This window comes from Triturus cristatus, chromosome 11, assembly GCF_964204655.1.
Source record: "Triturus cristatus chromosome 11, aTriCri1.1, whole genome shotgun sequence".
In the NCBI taxonomy this organism is placed as follows: domain Eukaryota; kingdom Metazoa; phylum Chordata; class Amphibia; order Caudata; family Salamandridae; genus Triturus; species Triturus cristatus.
The window spans coordinates 354,884,017-354,910,511 of NC_140594.1; the positions used below are offsets into that span (position 1 = coordinate 354,884,017).

At 43.8% G+C, this 26,495-nt stretch overlaps 1 protein-coding gene across 3 annotated transcripts in view; it reads left to right on the forward strand.

The window, feature by feature from the left end:
* The window catches only part of LOC146784167 (uncharacterized), a 901,426-nt gene that overhangs the window by 131,913 nt on the left and 743,018 nt on the right, over positions 1-26,495 (forward strand). For all 3 annotated transcript variants that reach the window (XR_014970387.1, XM_085633210.1, XM_085633211.1), the window contains exon 2: positions 24,334-24,541. Coding sequence is in view for 2 of the 3 variants with exons in the window: in XM_085633210.1 (XP_085489336.1) it covers positions 24,334-24,541 (208 nt within the window). In the remaining variant the exon portion in view is untranslated. The remainder of the gene's footprint in view (positions 1-24,333; positions 24,542-26,495) is intronic.

The following is a 26,495-nucleotide window of genomic DNA, read 5'->3' on the forward strand; positions in this document are numbered from 1 at the left end:
GCGAGCTGTCATCTCCCATGGTTGATTTTCATATCTGTTTTTGGTTTTTGCTTTCTGCTGGCCTATTCCTAAAAATCGCTGTTTTATATATAAAGAGATGGCGGTAAATGTGCATAAACAAGCAATGATAGGGGGGTTCGGACGGCCAAGGAGCGACCTGGGAGGGGTGGTGGAACCTTCCGAAAACACAGGCTATCTGCGAAAATAAAAAAAATGGGAAAACACAAAGGGAAATACATTAAAGCTAAATGATACCCGTAATAGGCCAATACTCCAGGGATGGAGCAAGACACGAGAAGGTGGGACATACAACACATAGAAACCATCATGGAAGCAAGCTTTTGCAAGTCACGCTCTCCTTAACCAATCAGTAGCGAGGGGCGGAATGAAAGCCCACATAGTTAATACACCCTAAACATTTTCTATGGCTTCTTAATGCTCCCAGATTAGCCCACAATCTCTGCGTTTAATTAGAGTTTGGCAGGAAACTTGTTGATGCACTCATTATCTATTACACTTTTGATAGTGAAAGTAAAGTACATTAGTTTGGCTTTTGTATAACAATTTACTCCAAGAGGCTGCTGACACCACAAGTGCCTGTAGATGGTAAAAGAATGGGAGGGATATAAACAGGAAACTGGGAAGCAGCCTCTTGCTGGGAGAGAAGTCAAGATGGGGGGTAGATATCTTTCGCCCTTTCTGACCTTAGTTTATGTTGAGTGTTATCTTCTTTGCTGCTTGTAAAGTGCAGCTATCGCCTTTCAACATCTTGGTTAAATGAATACTAAGGCAAAACACATCTATAATTGCATTCTTAAACAACTTTGTTAACAGTTAGGGCCTCATTAAGAGGTCTCCCCCAATGGGGATGGTAAGTGCAGTTTATGGCGCCATTAAAAATATAAGGTCCGCTGAAATATCACGGATCTGTGTGTTGCACTCGTTACCCTGGACTTAATGGTACTCTCAGTATCTGGTTCTCTGGGGGCGGCGAGAAGCAAAATTAACAGGGCACTTACAGTAGTGAGGTGAAGCCCCATGTCAGGAATTAGCAAAACCAAAAATCTAGAATATCTTCTCCCCCATAGTTTAATCCTAAGTACCAGAAATTAAACAACGTAGCACAAGTCTTATAACCAGGTGAACGAACAGTAAACTTGAGACATATGAAGCAGAGTTTCAAAACTTAAAAGGATGTAAAAAAAATATTTCAAGGGGAACAAGCATTGGCATAGCCAATAGGTCTCGCTTTTGGGGACCTTATAAGTATTTAGTTTTGCAGCACAATATCCTTGGTGCAACAACATCATCTGTTGCATGGCTAAACCTTGTACCTTATAAGTGTTTAGCCATGCAACAGTTGATGTTGTTGCACCAAGGATATTGTGCTGGATAACTAAAAACTTAATAACCCAAAGGCGAGACCTATTGGCTATGCCAATGCTTGTTTAGCGATGTTGTGCAGTATGGATAAAGAGGAACCCCCTATTAAAAAAAAAAAAGATGCTATTATGCAGTCGCAGCAGCTGTGTCATTTTGTAGGTAAAAGCACAACACATGAATGCACCTACAGCGTGCGTGTGAAGTTTTCTTTTTTTTTATTTACTGATCCAAGTTGTACTGGTAAATAAAGAAAAATAAAGCAGTGCCAAAGCTTTTTTTTTTTTTTGAGGCGGGTGGAGGGAAATAACGAAAGCAGGGCTCAGAAGCAACACGGAGAGTACTGGTGTGGGAAAGATTACAGAGTATGGAGTATGCGTGTGTGTGTGTGCGAGAGAGCGTGCATGTGTGCCTGTGTGTGTGTGAGAAAGAGAGAGAGAGCATGCTTGTGTGCATGCCTGTGTGTGTGTGAGAGAGAGGGGGAGAGGCAGAGAGAGAGAGAGAGCGTGCATGTGAGCGTGCATGCATGTGTGAGAGAGGGAGAGAGTGAGCTTGTGTGCGTGAAAGAGAGAAAGAGTTGTAGGTAGAGCGGGTATATCCAATCAATGAGAGGAAAGGCGCCCCGCGGCACCGGTTCTCATGCAATCTTTTTGTGTTTTTAGGTATTTCAAATGCTTTGTTTTTTGGACCTCTGTAATATACACACGAGGGACAAGCGGGAAGCGTGGAGTAGAGCAGCAAAAGGTGTGAGGGAACGCACAAACACTACCCTAGCCTTTCACAACCGCACCCACTGCTGACTCCGCAGCTGCAGGAGAATCATTAACAGGCACCAGCCCTGAGCAGCTGGAATGAATGATGCACCACCACTTCTGGAGACTTGACAGGGAGCAGAGCCCTGCCTGCTGTCAAGCCATGGCCCTATTGAAAGCAGTGAGCACCAATGAATGCCTTACCGTGCATAGCAGAAGTCAAAAGTGCTTCGGCACTGCACACTGCCACCACCACGCCACCAGTGCTGGAGGCCTGAAAGAGAGCAAAGGGGTCCTTGTATAATACCACAGTCAAGCTAAAAGCACCAGTGAAGGTCTTACTGTAACTACCCGCACCATGCCACCAGTGCTGGAGGCCTGGCAGGGAGCAAGGGGTCCTTGTATCATAATAAAAGCACCAATGAATGACTTACAGTGCGTAGCAGGAATCAATGGTGCTTTGGCACTAAACACCAAAGAAAGAGAGAGAATGCATGTGTGCGTGAGTGCCTGTGTGTGTGCGCGAGAGAGAGGGAGAGAGAGAAAGAGCGTGTGTGTGGGTGTGTGTGTGTGTGTGAGAGGGAGAGAGAGCATGCATGTGTGCGTGCATGCGTGTGAGAGAGCGAGAGCGCGCATGTGTCCGTGCGTGGGTGTGTGTGAGAGAAAGAGAGAGAGAGAGTGAATGTGTTTGTGCGTGTGTGTGTGTGTGTGAGAGAGTGAGAGAATGTGCATGTGTGCGTGCCTGTGTGTGTGAGAGAGAGAGAGCGTGCATGTGTGTGTGCATGTGTGTGAGAGAGGGAGAGAGAAAGAGAGCAGAGAGCCTGCATGTGTGAGTATGCGTGTGTGTGTGAGTGCGAGAGAGCGTGCATGTGTGCCTGTGTGTGTGTGAGAAAGAGAGAGAGAGCGTGCATATGTGCGTTGCTGTGTGTGTGTGAGAGCGAGGGGGAGAGGGAGAGAGAAAGAGAGCATGCATGTGTGTGTACATGCGTGTGTGAGAGAGGGAGAGAGAGAGCTTGTGTGCGTGAAAGAGAGAAAGAGTTGATGCTGCATGGCAGAGCATGTTGGGGATTCCACAGCAACCCTCGAACCCCTGTAGGCATGTGTTTCATGGAAAACATGAATATGACTCCAACTCGAGGTTTGTAGGCGTATGTAAGGCTCCCTGCCATCCCAAAACAGTAGACTGGGTGTTAACTCTGCTAATTACAAACACAATTAATACAATGCACACATTGAAGCATGGAGGTTTCGAGTCGGATGAAGGTCTACGTTGGTTTTGATTAGATGAATCGGGTGGCTCTGTATCATAGGTTATTAGACTTGGATTCCTGTACTGGCTTGATGTATTGAACTTTTATGAAGCTGTCTTGTTACGCATGATTTAATTACGAGATGTAAATATGCACACTAGTTAATTACAATCTTGACTTTAGTAATATTAAACTGTTTAGCACATTGGGGGTTGTCATGGCTTGACAAAGGGATTGGTTTCCGAGAAGAATCCGATCTGCACATATTTATTGTAAAATGTTTATTATTGCATAATATCAATGTTTATTATTGCATAATATCACTGAATTACACAACCGGTACCTGCAAGCCTTTAAATACATGAGATGCCGTTGCTATTTAAGGCCACGGGGTGACAGAGGTAGTCTCTCGAGTGGTGTGCGCGCGGCCGACGCGCGACGCGAATGTGAAAGTGATCGCGATCAAGCGCGCGTCGAGCGATGCGCTTAATGAGTATGAGGAATGCCATATGGTGCCTCTGCTCAAGCGCGCGCCCGCGCACATGCACTGCAAGCTGTAGCCGGCTGTAGCATTTTTTGAAGCCCTTACTTAAAGTCTCGCCAGACCAGCGCAAGCGCTGGGTCAGGCGAGACCTAAAAAGGGTACTTATATCTGAAAATTGTCATTAACAAATCATAAGTATTATCCTAGATTATCCACTTTAATGTTTATATCCCTGAAAAGGGTATAAACATTTAGCAAATGTTTCTTCAGCAAAATTTTAATTATTCAAGATTTAGTACATCATTTTAAGACACATTTTTCACTCAAAGAAAATGAGTATATAGCATTAAAAATGCCTTCAATGTAACATGGAGCCAGAAAAGCACCAGTTCAGTTCAAAGAAGTAACAACAACAGATTGTAAGAGTTTGCTATATAAAATCAAACCTATTTCTTATCACTTTGATGCATTGTCTGGGCTTGTTGGCAATTACATTGCCAAATCCATTACACCATGCACAGACAACCTGCTCAATCTCTCTCTGAACACAACAGTAACACCAGCCACCTGAAAACAATCAAGAACAAAGAAAGGCTCTTAAGATTCTAAAATCCTTCAACATGGCGTCCTAAAGCAGGTCTTCCATTGTTGTCAGAAGTATTGAAGAGAGTGGTAGCATCTTTGTTACACTTCTACTAGGCCTCACACCTGACATTGGACAGCCATCAATTTTGTTTCAGGCCCCATCATGGCACCCAGACAGTTCGTGTTTTTACCACATAATGATGTGTTATCCATTTATATGCAGGGGTTCTCTCCTTGCTCATGTACTATGTTATGTTATCAGCGTTTTTTATAGCTCTAATCACCCATGAGGGTATCCAGGCACACTGGAGCAGGTGTGTAAGGCCAGCCCCAGGGACTTACTCTAAAGGTCAGGTCGTCAGCTGCTTGTGAAAGCCAAGCAGAGAGGAGGAGGCCATGGTGTGTTGTGTTAGGTCATTCCAGACCTTAGGGGACAGGTGCAGGAAGGTAGCGCACCTAGCTCTGCTTTTGTGTATGTGTGGGGTGTGTGCTAGTGAGAGACCGGCAGAGCTGAGGTGTCCAGAAGGTTGGTGAAAGTGAATGCATATGATCAGGTAGGCAGTAACACGTTGTGGAGAGCTTTGTATGAGTGAATGAGGAGTTTAAAGTGTGCACATCTGTGTATCGGGAGCCAGTTGAGTTTCCTAAGGTGTGGTGTAATGTGGGTTCAGCATGGAAGGTTGAGAACTAGTCTGGCTGCTGCATTTTGGACTGTCTGCAGTCTCCTTCTGAGCTTGTTGGTAATCCCTGTGTACAGGGTGTTTTCATAGTCCTGTCTGCTGGTGAGGAGGGCTTAGGTGACATTTTTTTCTGGTGTTGCCTGGTAGCCACTTGAAGATTTTATTCAGCATCCTTACTGTGTTGAAGCAGGCGAAGACCGCTGCGCTAACTTGGGTGACTATTTCCAGTTTGTTGTCTGTAATGATTCTGATGTTTCTTGCTTGCAAGCAGGGCATGTAGACGGGTCCAAGGTGTGTGGGCCACCATGTGGAGTCTCATGGTGATGCATTATTCCTGAAGACGACCACCTCAGTCTTGTCTGACTTCAATTTGAGCAGCTGGATTTCATCCAGGTGGCCACTTCTGTCATGCATGTGGTGAACTTGTTCCTTGTGTTAAGTGTTTATCCGAGAGGGACGGTAGCATTTGTGTATCGTCGGCATAAGTGAGAATGTATATAGAGTGGGCTTGTATGACATTGGCCAGCAGGATCATGTAGATGTTGAAGAGTGTTGGGCTGAGCGAGGACCCCTGCGGGACTCCACACATAAGATCCCTTGCTTTTGAGGCATAGACAGGCTTGTTCATGGTTTAGGTTCTTCCAGTGAGGAAGAAGGGCAAGTCCCTGTTTTGTGGAGTTGTTGGAATAGGATGGGGTAGGAGACAGTTCTGAATGCTGCTGATTGTTCTAGAAGTATGAGAGTTCCCCCTGTTGAAGATCATCCAGATATAATCCATTGCTGCTATAACAGCAGTTTCTGTTCAGTGGATGGGTCTGAATCTGATTTGGTGCTGTCAAGAATCGAGTGTTTGGCGAGGTGATAGGAGAGGTGCATATTGATGGCTTTTTCTAGGACTTTGGCTGGGTAGGGAATGAGGGATATTGGTCGGTAATTGGTTAGTGGTGAGTTTTGTCAGGCAGCTGAGAGTTTCTTTAGGAACGTTTTGACGGCTATGTGTTTCCATCATTCTGGGAAGATGGCTGTACTAATGGAGGTGCTGAGGATAGGGGTGAGGGCCTTGCTGATAGGGATTTCTCTTTTGTATGAAGGGCAGGAGTCCACCGTGGCCCCAGAGTGAATGGTCTGCATGATTGTTGTGGTTTCCTCTGTGCTAAGGGTGTCTCGGCTTGCGACTGTGTTGACTTCCTTCATCACTGGGAAACGTCAGGAGAGGACCAGGAGGTACGGATGCAGGAGGAAGTTGCGATTTTGCTGCAGACGAATTTCAAAAGCTTGTTGCACAGATCTTGTGATGGGTTGATGTTTCTGGTGACACCTGTGGGTGTGGTGAAATCTTTGACAATTACGAAGATTTCTTTACTGCTGTTGGAGCTGGCATTTTTTTGTTTGATTAGAGCCTTACTCTTGCTTTCTCGGGTGAGCTGATGGTACCTCCTTTGCGTGGCTTTGAAGGTGCCCTTTTCCACTTCCCCTATGCTGGTTCTCCATTTCCATTCCAGTTTTTTGCAGTGCTGCTTGGTCAATTTGACTCAATCTTGGCCCATCCACTGCATTCAATATGGTGAACTATAACTTGTTACTTAGCTGCCTTTGGACAGAGGCTGCCATATTGGAAATGTCTCTAGGATGGTTTAGATCATTCCTTACACAGGGGGATACTGTGTGTTAGACTTAATCGATTCCAATTGACTGCAGTCAAAGTTGAGAGCCCAGTGCCTAGGTGTCAACTCTTTTACAACTATCACTATATTCATCCAGGCTCTTTTTCAATCATTAGGGCAGGGTGCCTGAATTTCTATTTTATTCTTATGACGTGCACCTCTGTCTGTAATTTGGGGTCCAGAGGTGACTTCCTAGCACTAAAGCAATGGTGAAAATGAAGTGGCCACATACATAAATCAGTGGCCTCAAGTTAAATCGGACAAAAGCTAATGAACTGTTTATGGGGGTGTAGTCAAAAACTCTAAATTGCTGAAAATCTCATTCAGTTCCCCTCCCATCTTTTGAGCTATTTGAATCTGCAAAACAATCGAAAAACCTAGGCGTTATTTGGGGTCCACATCTCAAATTTAAGCCAAATCAGCTAGGTAGTTCACTCAGCCTTCTTCAGTCTGTGACTGCTGAAACTCGCCTTCCAAGAAAAACTGCATAAAACATAACAAGTGCTTCAATCAGCTGAAAACTGGATTTTACTTGTGCTATAAAAATCAGAGTTCCAAATGTTCAAGTTGAACAGTAGCAAAATGAAATATCTCGAGCTGCAAGACCCGTGTTTATCTCAACCAAATTTCAGAAGGGTTAATGTTGGTACAGAAAAGTCCCTTGAATAGTGATGTACGTGCATGCCTGCACAGAGTGCTTTAGCTGCATGATTATCTGAATCCTTGGTACTGATATTTGGTCATGGGCAGGGTCGGATAAGAACCCAAAGCAGCCCTGGCATATTTTGTCAGACCCACCTCCATACGTGCATAGTGAGCGCAGTGAGTGAGCCTGACCACTACAACGGAGTTTGGTGTGGTTCTCATCCCAAGAAAATTTGGGGAAAAATGGCAAAAAGGGTGCATTCTACAACACATATCTCACTATATATTCAATTGTATTTGTTTTTAAAACATAGTAAATGTTGACCTTGCAGTGCACCATGATGCAACAATCTTTATTGAGGCTCTTCAATGATTCCCTCACTATCACCCTCCAACAGCACCTCTCATATATCCATAGCCCCTCTCTCACATGTATTTCATTCGTTTTATAGCGTCTCTCATACCTGTGTAGGGTGTCGGAACATATAACATTACACACGTTACATAAGACAAGGGGGACTACAAGGTGTAGGATTCACATGTCATCCTTCCTTGTAGGAATTTTTTAAGAGTGATTGGTCTGGGGAAGCGCAAACACAGGATTCAGAATGTAACACAGTACTTAGGGTTGATTTTACTAACAAGAATTTATTTCTATTTAAACAAGCCCTTTTTTAGCTAAATTATATAATGAATGACTGAGACAAAAAAATATCACTTTCTAACCTAGATTAAGATTATAATTTATGAACTGCACAGTAACAATTGCTGTATGGGCACCCTGTGAGAGGACCTCTGAATCTGGTGAAGGAGGGCTGGGACAAAACTCCTGGTAAGAGCCCCCCAAGATGTGCTCAGCTACATGCGGGCCTTCATAAACCAGACTTTGCACTTCAGGAAAATTGCTCAGGTGAACCTGGAAGTCAGCCAGGAGGAGATTAAATGATGGTACGACCAGAATACCACTGGTTGAGTTTGAGCCTGGCCAAAAAGTGTGGGTGACGGCACCAGTGAAGCCTTGTGCGCTCCAAGACAAGTGGACTGGTCCATTTGAGGTGGTGGAGCACAAGAGTGATGTAACCTACCTGGTTAACTTGCAGGCTCCCAGAAACCCTTTGAGGGTCCTACATGTGAATCGCCTCAAACCACACTTTGAGACGTCTAAAGTGACAATGCTCCTGGCTACAGATGATGGAATGGAAGTGGAGTGTTAACCTCTTCTTGACCTCCTGTCAGCCAAGGAACATGATGGGTCAGTGGATGGAGGGAACCACTCTCCCACCCTGACCCTAGAGCAGCAGAGGAACTGTCACCAGGTGCTGGGACAGTTTGCCTCCCTGTTCTCCCTGACTCCAGGGATCACCAATTGGTTTGTCCAGGATGTGGACACTGTGGACAGTTTACCTGTAAAACATAACATTTACAGAGTAACTGACAAAGTCAGGGCCAGCATCAAGGATGAGGTTTCCAAGATGTTGGTGTTAGGGGTGATAGAGCACTCCAGCAGCCCCTGGGCTAGCCCAGTGGTCTTGGTTCCGAAAGCTGCTGCACCCGGTGGCACTCCTGAACTCCGGTTCTGCTTTGGCTACCATGGGCTCAACGCCGTCACCAGGACTGACGCACAACCTATCCCCAGAGCTGAGGAGCTCATTGATCGGCTGGATGCTGCCTGGTACATTAGTACATTTGATCTAATGTCTGGGTACTGGAAGATTGCCTGGACTGATGGGGCAAGAGAGAGGTCTGCGTTTTCAATGCCAGAGGGGCACTACCAGTTCCGTGTCATGCCCTTTGGGTTGAAGAACGCCCCCGCCACATTCCAGAGACTGGCCAACCAGGTACAGTCCCGGCTGGAGGAATTCAGTGCCGCCTACCTGGATGACATTGCTGTGTTCAGCTGCAGCTGTGAGGAGTTCTTGCAACACCTCTGTGAAGTGTTGAAGGCTCTGCAGAAGGCATGCCTCACTATCAAGGCCAGTAAGTGCCAGATAGGGCAGTGATCTGTGGTGTACTTAGGGCACTAGGTAGGAAGCGGCCATGTGACGCCCCTACAGGCTAAAATCAACACCATTCTGGATTGGGAGCCCCCCAAGACCCAGACAGAGGTGAGAGCCTTTTTAGGACTCACTGGGTACTACAGAAGGTTTGTCAAGGGATATGGCACCATTGTTGCCCCCTTGACAGAGCTGACTTCAAGGAAGCAGCCAAAGATAGTGATCTTGACCGATGCCTGACAGACTGCTTTAATGCCCTAAAATCTGCCATATGCACAGCGCCCGTGCTACAGGCACCCAACTTCTCCTAAGAATTTGTTGTGCAGACAGATGCTTCAGAGCATGGTGTGGGAGCAGTATTCTCACAATTGAACAATGAGCGCTTGGACCAACCTGTAGCTTTCATTAGTAGAAGGCTACTTCCCAGGGAAGAGAGGTGGAGTGCAATTGACAGAGAAGCTTTTGCTGTGGTCTGGGTGCTGAGGAAGCTAAGACTACTTGTTTGGGACTCACTTTCGGGTTCAGACAGAACACAGGTCCCTTAGATAGTTGATGCAGATGAGAACCGAAAACTGTTGAGGTGGTCCATCTCCCTACAGGGAATGGACTTTACGGTGGAACAATGTCCTGGTACAGAACATGTCAATGCTGATGGTCTGTCCAGATTCGTCCACCTTAGTGATGATAACTCCTAAGAGAATGGGTAGTTCTCCAGACCTTTCATCTGGAGGGGACACTTATTAGTCTTGGCATCTTTGGCGTGGTTTCCCCTGACTTTTTGCCTCTACTTCCTATATTTTGTATGCTGTGCTGGATTTCGTTTTTTGCTGGCTTTGATACTTTGGGCGCTTTGCCACTGCTGATCAGTGTCAAATTGCAAATGCTCCCTGTGTAAATTGTTGTTACAATTGGTATCTCAGACCTGCCACTGCTGTGTATGTGCGCAGTTTGTTAGCTGCCATGTCGACTTGGCAAGTGCACCCACTTGCCATGCCCTAACCTTCCCTTTTCTTATATGTAAGGCACCCCTACGGTAGGCCCAAGGTACCCCCATGGGCAGTGTGCAGTGTATGTGAAAGGTAGGACATGTACTGGTGTGTGTGACATGTTCTGATAGTGAGATACTGGCAATTTCGTTTTTCACTATTGAAAGGCTAACTTGCCCCATAGGATAAAATGGGAAATGCTTTGTGTCATCTTAGAAGTATAACTTCCCATTGGGACAAGACAGAGAAATAAAGATAAGGCTCTCTGAACTCAGAATGTAATAACACATCTTATAGTAAAATATGTTTTTTAAATTGTATGTTTGAAAATGCCACTTAAAGTAGGCATTTTCTTGTTTATCCATTCTGTGTGCCACCTGGGGAGGGGGAGGTGGGGGGGGGGGGGTGTTGAGGTGTGCCTGGCCCTTCCTGGATGAGTCAGAGCTGAGCTGAATGGGGCTTGGCTGCATTTAGAGTAGTGGGAGGAGATTTCCTTGCACCTGAATAGGGCCTGTCTCTCCTGCACAATGCTGTCTCCACCCCCTGTAGTCATACTGCACCAGTGAGGACAGAACTGGTTTGGACTGGGCTCAGAGACCCTTGCACAAAGGGAACAATTACATTTTAGGGTATAAGTATTAGACCTAAAACCCTTCTGGAATCAAGAGAAACCTTTGCCAAGGAGAAGAGCTGAAAAGCTGTGTGGAGGAGTACTGCCCCTTTGGTGTGTGCTGTGTGGGGTTGGCCTGCATTTGCTGTTTCTGCCAAGGAGGGAACAAATACTGGAACTTTGCTTTGAACCTGACTGAAGAAGATCCCCACGGGCCTCTGTGTGCTGGTCTCCTGTTCTGAAGTCTCAGGGACACAAGGACTACACCCCCAGCTCCCCTGAACTCTGTTGCTGTGAGTTCTGACCTGCCAGGATGTGCCTGTTCCAGTTCTGGGCCTCTGGAGGTTGTTCCTGCTGTTGGGAGCTGGAAGAAACCTAAAGAACTGAAGAAGTTGACGCATCACACTTCTTGCAGCTTGGAGTCGACACATCACTTCCCCCTACAGACCGGATTCGACACATCACTTTTCTGCGTGCAGCAGAAGTGTCCCATCGCCTCCCCGCATCTCTTTGTTTCTCGACGCTTCCCATCTCTGAGGCTGTTTGGCTTTGTGAATTTTGATGCATCTACAAGTACTTTGCATCATTTTCTATGGACCCAGTTGCCTGAAACCTTTGAAAAGTCATATTCATATTACATGTATGCTGGATTTTTGTTGTGATGGTCTTGTTGTGTTTAGATAAAGATACTTTATTTTTCTAAACTAGTGTGGTGCTCATTCGAGAATGTCTGCTCGTGCCAAGCTACCCAGGGGATGAGCAGGGGTTATCTAAGGTGTGTATCCCCCTTACCCTGACTAGAAGCAAAGGTCTCTATTTGGAGAAAGGTACCTACCTCTGCCAACTAGAGACCCCCATTTCTAACATCAAGCCTTCAATCAGGCGTAATGATTGAGTAATTGAGTTCCAAAGTGTTGGTGCAGCAAAGAACAAGGCTCAGGCACCCAATTTGGCATTATTGCTTTTAGGAACTGCTAGAAGTCCTTGAGTAACAGACCGTAGAGCACAGGTTGGTTAATGCAGGGTAATAATCCTGTGTAAGAATGCAGGGCTTTTACCAAAAAGAAGTGGCGGAGACATATGCTTTCAAATGAATCCTCTTTTCTATTGATAAGCAAAGTAGCTATTTCAGATTGCCTGACACAGGGAACCGTGTAAGGAAGTCCTAGCAAGATTCTAGCAGCTACATTTGGAATTAAATGTATCTTCTGAAGCTTGTATTTGAGTTAGTAGAGTTAAAGCCCAATGTAATATTTTAACCGTATGTCAATTTTGGAAAATATTACTGGAAAGCGTCAATATGTTGGCAGCAATGGTTCAACCTTCCTTCAAATGTTTTGATGTAAAAAAAAAAAACAAATCTTCGATAATCGTCAATAATGAACAATCTCTGGTAATGTCCTACTTAGTTACCGATAACCTCCATTTCTTCGAGGCCTAGTTGTCCTCGTGCCAGTCTTTATGTACATGAGGACTTGCTTCACATGCACGAGACTGAGCGGAGGAAGATGGAAGGGGGTCTAACATCCAATGACCTGCCAGCGACCCTCATCACTTCGAGGTCTAGACTTCCTCACCCCACCTTCATGTGAAATATTTCTATACATGAAGACGCGATTCTCATGCAAGAGAAGCAGAGGAGGGAGATGTAGGAGGGTGTAATGTCCAATGACCTGTTCATGACTTCGAGGCCTAGTCTTCCATAGGCTTCATGTAAGTGAGGGCTTGCCTCACATACATGAGGAAAAGGTCGAGAATGACAGTCAAGGCCTAACATCCAAATGACGTACCAGTGACCTTCAGTGCTTCGAAGCCCAGCCTCAGTCATCCCACTCGCTATGTACTTGATGCCTCACTTCAGATATGTGAAGATTGGGGTGAGAAAGAAGGGTCTGGAAGTAAAGCGCCCGTTGCTTGCAGGTGAGTTTCATGACTGTGAGGCCTGTTCCTCCTCGTCCCACTGCTCATGTATGTAAGGTGAGTTCCTCTGTATGGAAAGGCTGGCATGAGAAAGGCGGATGAGGAAGCAATCTAAGTTTTTTTTTTTAAGTAAACGTTTGCACCTTTCAACTATTAAAGATCCTAAAATCTGTAGGTTACAAGTGTTATCCAGCTGCGGTTTCTTACCACACAGTGTGCCAGAAGAGCATACATGTTCGCACTAAGGTTGCAGGTGTCCATCCCACATGCTCTTCTTATTTGCCCAGGCTGGCAGTGCCATTGTTTGGGTCCCAATGACTGCTGTCCTCTACCTTTCCAGTTCCCTGCATGTTTCTTTGGATAGGTAGAAAAACACAGTGGGGGTATCTGGCAATCGAAGCACATTGCAGAGTCCCTCAAAAATCTCCGAGGAGGATCCCATACTACTGCAGTTATTTAACAGATCACATGGGGGTACATTTACTAACAATCTGCTATGGGTTTGCCTCACAAAAAGGTGATTTGGTATTTATTTGCACATAAAATTAACCCTTAAGTACGCCAAGTAGTGCTACCTGTGCTTGTCACTGCTTTGCCTCAAGGAGGATCCCGTGGATGGTACCTGGGCATTCCCACGTTAAAACCCAATGATTTTGACTCCAAGCCTATTTCTACTCACAGTGGTAGGCAGGGCTTAATGCCAAAAAAATAGCATCTTATTGAGCAAAAAAAAAAACTGAAATATTTTCAATTCGCCTAACCTTTTCAGCAATGCATGTGTGCAGTACTGAAAAACACGCATCTAATGTGGGAAAGTTTTACACTGTGTTTATGCATAGTATTTTGTACACAAAAGTATCTTTGCGATATACAACCTATGATAGGCATCACGCACACAACCGTGCATTATAGTGTGTGTGCATGGCAGGTTAGAGTTCACCAGCACAGGAAGAGGGGAAAACATTGCCACCTGTTGATAGTTATGCACTAATCTACTAAGATATGGCGCGTTTCTGCTCTTTCCTTTTTATGCAACACGGTGACGGTGCAGAAACTTTGGTGAAATGTTAATAAATCTGCCCCATGTTGTTTTGCAGAAATTGCAACTTGTGGTATTATGCTGCAATTAGTCGTCTACTGTTAAAAAAACAGTAATAAAATAAAGGAATACTCGAATTAGAAAAAATGTGCAGTCTCGTACATTGGGCAAATGATGTGAAATATTGTATCAAAAGAGGGAAAGTTATTGTCACACAAAGCCTAAGAAATATTAACCTTGAGTACGAAACAAGGATATCTATATGGCAGAATTTGCTTTCAATACGTCCTAGTAGTAAATTTGACATTTTCTTGACTGATATTTGGGAAGTGAAGATGAGTGTTAGTGTTAACTTTTGGTGTAAGGAAGGAAAAGCTATTAAGGGGACAGCGTGATATAATGACGTTTTCACTTTTTCCTCACGTTTTTAAATTTAGATTGAAGTTAAAAAATATATATTAAGTAATTTACATTTTAAAATGTTTACATTTCTATTGTTTATGTTTAAATAGTTCTAGCTAGAAGGCTTCAGGAAATTCTCTACGTCAAAAATAATTCTGCGACAATATTTTTTATGAAAGCACCATAATTCCTAATGCTATCTATCGCCTTGCAACCACAAACATAATTTACAGTTTTAGTACGTATGTATATTTAGGTTTGTACAGCAGATGGCACTCTCACATCATTAATATAATTCTTCAATCAACTCAAAAAAAGAAAGACTTTAAAAAACAAAACGGTCTCTGTTTATAAGAACCTCACTGTATAGATACTATAGAGGGAGCTTGGCCCAGGAGACTTTAAAAAACAATCCTTGGCAAAGCCAATAAGGCTCGCCTTTTTCAATAGGTCTCGCCTTTTTCAATAGGTCTCGCCTTTTTGAACTTGTGACTTTGCCAAGGTCTTTTCCAGTGCTGTGCAGAATCTGAAAAAAAGGACGCAATGTAGCAGCCACAACTGGCAGCCACGCCACTCTGTGGGCCCCCTCATGCATGACGACGTACGTGTGCGCAATTAGGGCCATATTTATGAAGCTTGCGTCATATTTGCACCACGCAAAGGGGTACATGTGTGACGCAAGCCTCTAAGTCAGATTTATGAATCCATGCATGGATACATTGCGTGGCTTTGAATGGGTTCATAAATCTGGAGTAAGGCAACGCAGTGCAAATGCCGTGTGTTGTCTTACTCTTCTCAAGGGAGACATTCCACGGGTGTTGAGGTGGGTGTTCCCACGCAACTCTCATGGTTTTCGATGCTTTCCCAGATTTACAAGGACTTGAAAACCTGGGAATTAGCCAATATTTTACGCAACCCCAGTCGAGGAATAAGGGGAGAAATATTCTCCTAGTTTTTCCTCTTTCTAAGTGTGCTGCACACATAGAAAAAAGAAAAAGCCTCTCAGGATTGTTTTTGTGCAGGAAAGTGCCCCTTCCTACACAAAATCAATCCTGCATGCAAAGGAGGCACTCTTGCACCATGGTACTGTTGAAGGGATTCTGCCCAAGAACAGAACTATGCGTAGGATTATGGGACCTTAGTACGTAGGGACTGAGTCATCCTACCACCTGAGTACCCATAAGTCCAGGACTGACTAGCTATAGTGTCTCACATGCTCTCCTACTCACCCACAGATAAACTAGTGATTAGACACCCCAGAACACAACACTCCCAGATCTCTCAGGATTCGCAGTAACAAGACACACCCTTTCGCTCGCACTCTTGTACTTGTACACAATAAGATCTGACAGAGACACGAAACAGTTTAAAACATTTATTTTAATTAACGTGCCCTAACATGCAGTATACATGCCACACCAAGCAGGAAAATGCATATTACAAGTATTGTCAGCATAGCAGCTAGTCCATATATCATGAAGGGAGATGTCATAATGAAAAGACAATAGAGAACAGACTATAGAGCCTAACCTCACTCCCCTTGCTAAGAAGAATTATTATTATATATTATAAGATCTCTGGACTTTATAAGCAGACCCCATACCTTAGCCTATAGATAGTATATCTACATCATAGGTGCTATCTCGCTCTTCACCCTGGAAAGGTCCCTCTCAGAGTGTGTGCTCCCTATGCATGTATCCCCATAATATCAAAGTACAAGTTTCCAACAACAGCTGCATCTGTATGTTTTGTCTAGGTGCTAGGGCCTGACCAGAACAGAATAACAAGGGGCATTGTTTATCGACCTTGCTCACAATGTTCAGTCTAAACTCCAGGAACAGGCAGAGAACGAACACAGCAAACAGTTCTCACCTGAAAGGCACAAACAAAGTCGTTTGCAAAAATAAAGCCATGTAGTAACGTGCGCAAAGCTGCATAATGGCTGCAGGGCTCATGCTACCTTAGTGATGTCAACAATGACCCCAAAGGCCATGTAACACTGCAAGGGTGCTTGTGTTGGCGCTAGGCTGCCAAAACAGCTTCAGCGCAAGGGGAAAGAACAGAAATGCGCCGCCCTGCGACACTATTTTCATAAATATGGCCCTTAGTGAATGAGCAGTTGCCAATTAATTTTGTTTTCTGATCCAAGATGGTGTATCAGTAACTACACAATTAAACAAAAAAATTCCCCCCACAAAATCACATTTTGACAGGAGAAGCAGTCACGCAGCAAAGTAAGGCAGCCGGGTCCTTCAATACCTTAGAGATAAGAAAAAAAGGTAAAAGGACTACATGGGGTGTAAATAAATCAAAAGCTAGGGGACCAATGGACAAGCTTTTGGGGTGGGTGGTGCAGGAGCAAAATGCAACGTGTACAGGAGGTGGTTGAATGTAGGGGGAAAAGCAACCCAGAGGGTAAAAAGCTAAAAAAGACATGCACTCTTATGGAGTGCTAAAAGAAAAAGGAAAAAAAGGTTTGCTCCAGGAGAGAGACCAGGATTAGCACTGAGAAAGGCATGCCATTGCATAAACAAGCAAGCAAATAAGGGTGAAATTACCACCTAGCAGTAAGCTATAGGCAGGCTCTAAGCCCGCTACGTTTTTGTTATGGACCGCAACAGGTCTTTCATAACCAGACAACAGTGGGCGAGACCTAGTAAGGTTAATGACGAATCAGTGTAAAAACCAGTATGGACAACATGAAATAAATGAGGGGGCGATTCTTAAAGGATTCTAGCAGGAATGTCTTTGCTATGGTGCAGAATTACGACTTTCAGGAATTCACAAAAGTTGGTCTGGAAACTCTGCTCCTAGCAAACTGTTATGAATTTCACCATCACATCAGCAAATATACATAGGTATTTTTTCAGATATGAAAACTCGCATTGGAAGTCAGAAACATTGTAAAACAGCTGTACTCCAGCGTGGGGACAACCACAAGAGGGGGAAGGCAAGCCATTGAAATAGTAAGCAAATGACACATACAAGAAAGCCAACTAACTATAAGCACATAGATCACTCTGTGCACTGTATTGTACACAGCACATCTTTTGACAACAATATGCAGCGGAAGCCGAATGTAGGTTATGCGTAGAAATTGTATTTAAGCCACTACAGGGTGGTGTTGACCCATCTGATCCTGTTATTCTTTTAACACCTTCTACTAATGGCTTTGAAAGTGGAAATGTTATCTTTCAGGGGTATGAAAGAAACCTTATTTGACTTAAAAATCACTACATTCACAGGCAAGCAGAATTGTTAAATGCTTTTCTCTATGGTGTGGATACGACAGAGTGTCACACCAATTTTGTATGCCTTTACAGAAATATAGAACTGTTATGTCAAGATTTAATGGTTACTGTTCAAAGACTCCACGCTTTAGAGCTATAAATTAATAATTGTCAGCTTTACAAAAAGCTCTCCAAAGAGCCAATGGATTGTTATGGCATGGGTTCCAAAACTAATGTAGAGCCTTTACAGAGAACTACACTTCTGCTTTAATCAACACATCTACATAATTTATTCTAATATACAAAGTAAAGTGAGGGCAGGTAACATGACGTCAAAACTGGTGACAGGTTAGAGCAGGGTTCTCCAATGTCGGTCCTGGAGGGCCGGATCCATGCCAGATTTTTCAGATAACTACATTTATCTAAATGTGGCTATACTAACAATCTGGCATGGAGTAGTTGAAAATTTGGCGCAGCTCCGCGCTCCGACATTTTGTTGTACATATGCCCTAATGTGTTCCATCAACTTGGGTTGCTAGCCAAAGAGGAGCTGCTGTGTGGGGAATTGGCCTGCCCTCCCCACCTGCAGCCAGTGCTGTTTACCTAAGGATGGGAATAGGCTCTACGAGGGACACCCCCAAACCATTGCCCTTTAGTGGTTGGCTCGGCGGAAGGGTCTTTGTCAGATGGTGTCATTTCCTGCAAGCAGTACTCCATGCTAGTCCATCAGCAGCAATCATCTGGGAAAAATAAAAGAGACAGGTGAGAGGGACATACACGAGAGAGCATAACAATGGAGTGCCTGGGGCAGGCAAGCACACAGATGAGAGTTCAAACTATGGAGCTTGGGGGGGAGGCAGAGAGCATAGGAGGCTAAGAAGCACATGAGCGAGAGAGAGCAACGAGGAGGGGGGACACACACGTGAGATAGCTGGAAAATACATAGAGTTCTTAAAATGAAAACGTAGCTCCCTAAAAAGAACAATGGAAACATAGAAGCCGCCCAACCAGTGAGCTAGTAAAGGTGAGGAACAAACACAAGATGGTCAGGCTAAAGCAAAGAATGACGTCAGATAGAACGCAAGCAAATACGAGAAACAATGGTAGCCAACCTGTGGTCTGCAAACCCCTGTGTGTTCTTGGTAAGCCCTCAATATGTCTTTCGCTGCCAGACAGCTTGCACTGCCTGGTAGACTCGACCTAATGAACCGGGCTCTGCTAATGAGAACATATTGCCAAATGCGAATTTGGCCCTCTTTTTAACTATTTTTTTAAATTACAGTTTTAGAATATTGACAAAAGCAAGACTTATCGAGTGCTCCTTCAGGAAATAATGTTTGTCATAAGAGAATCACACCAGACCAGAAATATCCATATTCTCAACATGTCTCTTCCTTTAACAAAGAATGTTTGTTTTAACAGCATCCCCTGTTGGGAACAAAGTCTCGGGTCATACAGCCCCAAGAAAAATGTCAAATAACAGAGCACTCCCTCTTAAGAAAAGAGACATCCTGAGGCTCGGTGGGCTTCTTTCCGAGTAAATTATATATATTTTTAAAGTATTTGCCACTAGGAAAATGCGCTTCCCTCCCTCTTAACCAGTGCTCGCCAAACCTTTTATTCCTTGCCTGTTTGTGAGAAATATACTCAGCTCTACCCACACCCCCGGAAGCAGACTGCTCACATTGTTTGCAGTATTTATTTCCATCAAATGTTTTAAGGACCTCAGCAAGCCCACTCTGACGACTTTGGAGGCTCAAACAAGTAGACCGAAGTCGTAGGGTAGGTGCTGTTTTTAATTTATTTAAAAGTAATGCACAAAGCGAGTGAGTGAGCCAGACATCACTGGCCGGCTTTCTGGAAGGTGAGTGAAAAATAACCCTTAGAAAATGTAGCTGAAGAAGGAGGTTCGCTACTGCTTAATTTCAGACAATATGCAAAAGAACTTCAAAACAATGTGAGCGAGTCAACTGTATGAGAGGGGATAATATGTGCGCCCAGCGTGTAGGTTATGTGTGGTCTAAAAGTCCACACTAAGAGTGGGCTGAGCATACAGTATGAGTGGTCTATGATTGCACACTATGAGTGGGCTGAGCATAGAGTATGAACAGGCAAAGCACGCACACTGAGTGGCCTAAGAGTGCACACTATGAGTAGGATGAGCATTGAGTATGAGTGGGCGAGGAGTGCATACTGTGAGTGGGCCGAGCATAGAGTATGAGTGGGCTAAGAGTGCACAGTTTAAGTGGGCTAAACATAGAGTATGAGTGGTCTATGAGTGCACCCTATGAGTGGGCCAAGCATAGAGTATGAGTGGTCTATGAGTGCACCCTATGAGTAGGCTGAGCATAGAGTATGAGTGGTGTATGAGTACACCCTATGAGTGGGCTGAGCATAGAGTATGAGTGGGCTAAGAGTGTACACTATCAGTGGACTGAGCATAGAGTGTGAGTGGGCTAATAGTGCACACTATCAGTGGGCTGAGCATAGTGTATGAGTGGTCTATGAGTGGGCTGAGCATAGAGTATGAGTGGTCTATGAGTGCACACTATGAGTGGGCTGAGCATAGAGTATGAGTGGGCTAGGGGTGCACACTATGAGTAGGCTGAGCATAGTGTGTGAGTGGTCTATGAGTACACACTATAAGTGGGCTGAACATAGAGTATGATTAGGCTAGGGGTGCACACTATGAGTGGGCTGAGCATAGAGTACTAATGGTCTATGAGTACACACTGAGTGGGCTGAGCATAGAGTATGAGTTGTCTATGAGTGCACCCTATTAGTAGGTCGAGCATACAGTATGAATGATTTTTGAGAGCACATTGTGAGTAGGCTGAGCATAGACTATGAGTGGGCTTAGAGTGTGCACTATGGGTAGGATTAACATAGACAATGAGTGGGCTATGACCATCTAAAGTGAGCCCACTCAAACAGTGCACTCCTAGGACACACATTAAAGAGTCTACATATGCTTGTTTCAAGTGTGTCTTAATAATGTGATTGACTTCCACACAGTTGTTGGAGTGAATATCATATAAACCACATGAATTGCTGAAACAACTAACTGTTGTGAAGATTTGCTTAGAGTCGCAATCTAATGCCGCATGAAGTGGTGATTGTCAATATGAGATTCACCTAATTTCTAGAAGAATATTGTTGCTGTAACTTTTTTGTACTGCTCTCTGGTAATTCTCTTGATTTTCTGGATAGATTGTTAATGGGTATGATGGTGGTGTCAGTTTGTGTATAAACATGTGTTTATTGGGCTCAATATATCCTTCTTTAAACAATTGTTTGACAGGATGGAATTTTGTCATGTCTGCCCCATGCAAGGAACTGTAAACAACCTTTTACCGGTTTGCGTTTTCCATTTTTGTTTTTTTCAGGTGATTGTGTTCCCTTCAATGCATAGGCTAATGTGTTAATCTTCATTGCCATGTGTTGTATTCTTTTGCAAAGTGTTGATTGTGTGTTATTATTGCTTGGTTTATTTATTTAAATAGTTTTGCATAGCATGATCTTAACCCTTTGCAGAGCTAGCATAATTCATGGTATGCACATAGAATAGTGCATACAGTGAACATACATACAACAGATAGTATATAAAATGGAGGGATGTGGTTTCTAGGATCGAGGATTGGCGGATTTAATACTCACTTTTCGTTTAGAACCACATGATTTACAGAATATTTGTTATTGAAACCAAAAGGTTAGGGAAGTCAATATGAAAGAAAAGTTGTAGTGGAGTTTATTGGAAAGTGTCTCAGTTTGTACCAAGATCAATTGTAGTAGGTAAACTTTAACAAACCTTTAGTTATGTTTAGGGAGAAAGCTAGTAGAATGTGGGTTGGAAGAAAATTCCAAATCCTATTGGTAGCAAATGCACAATTTGTAGGGGGTAAGGGGATGGATCTACTGCTTAATGATCTTTTCCTTTAAGAGACGATCAGTTTCCTTGGCAAGGATTCAGGGGCAGAGGGTGGCAAGTACAGCAGATTGCAAATGAGGCAGGCAGTCTTGTAGGTGCTCTGGACCACAGTGGGTGCCCAGTTTAGGGCAACTGATTGGCACAATGTGATACATTTTTGGGTGGCCGATATGAGCCAAGCAGTAGAGTGGATGACATCTTTGAGAGGAGCACATCGAATCCTCAGAAGGATTGTGAGTAATCATAGTAACAACTCAAGATGGCCAGCGCTTGGACTATAAGTCTTTGCTCATCTCTGGAGAGGATGTTTTTGACATTTTCTGTGCCTCTTGACTGGTATTTGGCATGTGCGATGAAATGATGTGCTCCCGAAGTTAATGATTTGAGAAGTTGTCATGTTTGAGTGACGGGATATGCTTCTGTTTGGTACTTATTGAAAGACACTCTCTTTTGAGCAATGTCTTCTACAGATGATGACTTGCACAATTGTCCCCTCATGCATGCTATTCATCAAGTCATTGCGTCCTTCAAGAGATGTGGAGTAAATCCATAGAGGGTGACTACGCTTTGGAGCATAATCGGAGTGGTTGTGTCTTCTACGTGCTTGTGTATTACCTATGTAATTGAGGTGGGATTGGGGATGTTTACAGTACGTTGACCCTCATTGGATTGGGACCAACATTTCATATGTAGGATACCTTCATGATAAAGTGTTCCTTTGCCCACTGCCTCCATATTCATGCCAACATTGACAAAGAAAACAGACCGGGTATAGAATGCCGTTTTAGACATAGATTCTACAATGGTAATGATGGAAGATCTATGACTCATAGTATTAACAAGTGAAGGTCAAGATACTAAACCTTAGTTTCTCAGTACTAACTAGACCAAATCGAAGAGTTGCTGTGTAAATAACAGAAAATCTACTCTAAGAAACTGGTCTGGCTTACAGAGGGCCAGAGTGTCCAATGGCCTTTTAAAACTGCTATTGCAATGCACCACAAAACCCTTTTCACACAGTCAAATAAAAGGCTATCAAAAGTATTGTTATCGTATTGTTGAGTAGTTTGCAAGGATCTTAAGACTTGTTCCCAGAGGTGCATTAAACAATAATAACTGATATGCATAATGTGAAACAAGCATTGGCAAAGCTGTGCAACATGGCTTAAAGTCAAGAAAAAAAGAAGTATGGCGTGGTCAGCGTTGGCCCATGCCATAGAGCTTTTTTTTTAAGCCATGTTACATGGGCAGCCCTCGTTGCTGTGCAATATGTTAAAAAAAGCACAAGTGGGGGCAAACCACATGCGAGAAGTGCAGGGGAGTAGGTAGAGAGCAGCAACAATGGTCAGCGGGAGGGAAGCAACACAAGGGTGGCGCAGAGGAGGAGGGTGGCAGCATCAACAAGAGGAAGGTGCATCGAAGGGGGAGGAAGCAGCAATAAAGAACAGCAGGAAGAGGGAGGATATGGGGAAAGCAAAACCAGGGAGGTGCAGGAGACTAGCAGGGAGCACCAGATGGGGGCAACGACATAGAGAAGGGGTGGCTGGGAGGGGATAAGAAACACCATGCACAAGGGGTTGTTAAGAGGGGGAAGAAGAAATAGTGCCTCAATCATTGGGCGAGCATCAGATGGGCACTAATTAAGTTGGATCAATCTGTACTTGGTTGGTTCTCCACAGCAAAGAAAGGAAGTGGCGCTTGCTCAGAGCTAGCCAATTAGGAGTCAGCAAAAAAGAGTTACAATAAAAGTCAATAAATAGTAAGCAATGAGTGGGTTCCAAGCCCTTCATTGGAAACAATAAGTCTCACAGGCTCGAAAGCATGCAGCGCATGCGTTGTCACAGGCTTTGAACTAAAAAGCACTAAATACCACTGAAATGTGATGAAAAGTTACAAAAGGCCAGAGGAAAATATGCTTCATTGTTTCAAGCTAAATCAATAAGGAGAAAGGGCTAGCATTCCGTGACAAGTAGTTAATGTCATAAAAAGTAATAAACGCCTCAAGGACAATGACACATTAAACACAAATAGTATCTATGTCAAAGCTGACATTCTGATTCATGATGGGTCCACAATTGTTCACAGCACCAGTTTCGCTTTGAAATTTGAGGGAACGGAAACAGGTCCTTAGAGTTTTGTAATTAGGAAAAGGAGAAAACTTGAGATTTTACCATGTGGTAAGTGGGAAACCATATGTGTTCTTTATTCTAACTTGCAAAACTCAGAATAGGTAGGGAAAATTGCCCTGGTAAAAAGCTTGCAGTGCAATCTCGTTTTGTCATTGGTGCGATTTTACCTCCTGTATAAACCCATAGTTACAAGAGCAGATGCTGTGGTTATAAATTTAACAAAAGCACATCTAGTAGCTTTGGGCAAATGAGGGCACTATAACATTATAACCCACTGAGGGCAATACAAGTTGTCACATGGCTTCTTCCCTCGAGGCAGATGCCTTTAACAACTGGAATAGACCCAGAAACAGAATGGCTATAATGCAACAGAACCTTCCTCCCTCTGAAGGTAGAATGTGACAAATTAAAAAGGAAGAAACAGGAAGAAGAACATTGGTCTGTTGGATCAGAAGGTCTATACAAGCCCTTATAAGCTCATTTAAAAAATCAACGCAATAAAAGGAAAGACAAAGAAGCCATATGGAACTAATGATGTTGAAAACTGAGCATTAATGATGGCTAACTTAGAAGCCAAAGAAGTAACAAGTACTTGTTGAAGAGATATATTATTAATGAAGAAAATGACTAATAGAATTGTGCTACTGTATTTTAGGTGCACCCGAATCCTGCTCAGGCCTCTGTGGACTTGAGCTTACAAACTGTTCCTGCCTTGTGACCTGCAAAGGCCTTGGGACTTGCTGTTATGATTACAGCAATTTCTGTGTGGAGATCTCCCCTTACTCAGGGACCCTCTTGGGGGGCGCAGACTTCATCATCAAAGGACCAACCTTTAACACCACCACCTCTGCTGTGAAGTGCAGGTACGTGTACCAAGATACTCCTGTTTCTCTCTTCTTATCATGAAAGTCCCATCAGAACATCACTGAATATGCCCTTTTATGTTTATGGATGAGTCTAGATGACGTCTGCAGGCTGTATGACAACTTCTAATCAGGCCAATGAATAGAGGTACTTATGCTGAGGGCCTCTTATGTAGTTTAGCACATGTGGTATATCTGCCAAAGAGCATCAGATGCTCTGTCCAACACATTAGCAGTTGTTATGCTCTGGTTAATCAGGGAAAGTGCCATGGTACTGAAAGCAGAGCATCCGCTGGCTATGTCATTGGAAACCTTTTACCAACAACCTATGTGCCACTGGGATATCGGTCAATGTATGAGAGAACGTCCGCATATTTAGGACAGCAATTCAGTTGTACATTTTCCCTGTGAAAGACCAGCAGACAGCTGTAAGAAGTGGAGATTTGTGATATTAATTTGGACAACTAGGGCCCGTATTACATGAAGTTCCCTGGGGGTGAAATGGGTGTCTGCATACACTTTATGTGCCCCCAGGGCACTTGTGAAGTCCACAGACCCTTGTGTGGTCCCTTCTATAATACAGGGAGCACCCACACATATGTAGCTCAGGTGCTATCCTGATGGGGATTTCCCGCATTTGCTTGGGACCTTCATCCCAGGCAAATGAGGGAAGCCTTTGCCTCGAACCAAACATTTGTCTGGACCAAATGAGGGAAACACTTTGCTTCTGCATTATGAATGTGGGCACAGAGACAAGGTGGTCATCAGGAGGTGCATTGAGTGTGCACCACAAAGATTTGGGGCACAGTCAATGAACCTCCACCCACCTCCCTGAGGGTGATCCCTGAAAGGGCAGGCAGGGGGTCCCAATGAACCTGAAAATATCGCTCTCAAGGCAGGTGCAGTCACTCACTGTACCCACCTGCAAGTTATCTTTATCCCCCGCTTGAAAGAGCTGGTTGGGGCTCCCTGCACTATGAAAGAAGTAGCAGCGGCTTCAAACAGCCACTTCGCCAGTCACTACTGTGCTGCCCCAGGGGCATCCGCAAGCGTGTGTCTGCCTGGGGAAGCACATTGTCAGTAATGGCTCGCAGTGCCCCTGTTTGCTTCCGGCGCACCCTGTTAAGGGTGAACCATGGTGCAAACAGTCACACTGGCTCTATCTATAACACGTCCCCTGATGGCCAAATAAGAGACTCATATGAGTTCTTGAATTTTCCCTTCACCAGACGTAATAATTGGAGTGTCCCTGTTGTTATGCTTGTATTTGTGATTTTATGTGTTTTTAGTGTGATTAATTTTCTGAGGATGAGCTGTCTGATGAAATTGTGTAGTGAAAGGACCTCTTGAAAATTGTTCAAATTAGTTACATTAATTATGGTATTTTGCATGATGTTGTATGAATAAACATAAATAAATACAAGAAGACAATAGATAATAACGAATAGCTAGCTCTAATTAATTATATTCTCACTTAAATTATATCAGGTTGGTATCAATTATATACAAAATTATGTATTTAATACCGGGTGTGGTCAATTGTTCAGTTAATTGTGCGACAAAATAGGACATGATGAGTTTGGTCAGAATGTAATTTCCTCTGCATTGAGATCTACCTTTGAAAAGGCGTCCTCATCTTGTGCATAATGTAATGGATCTATAGAAGTTAGGATTTTCTTTGAGACAATAGTACTGCCCTTACTGAAGTCTCAAACTGAACAAATAACTAATACTTGATTATAAAGTTGGAGTAACAGAGTGTCACCACCCTGGTGTCATTTCAATAGAGTTATTTATACTGTGCAGGACCAGTGGTCAGATTGCTTCAGGGCGTACTGCATTTATGTAATGCCTTTGTGAACAGGCCCCCTTGAGTCCTTTAGCCAGCAGTCCTAGGTATCTGTATCATCCCCTGCATTTCACTGATAACCATTTCACATAATATCATATCCTA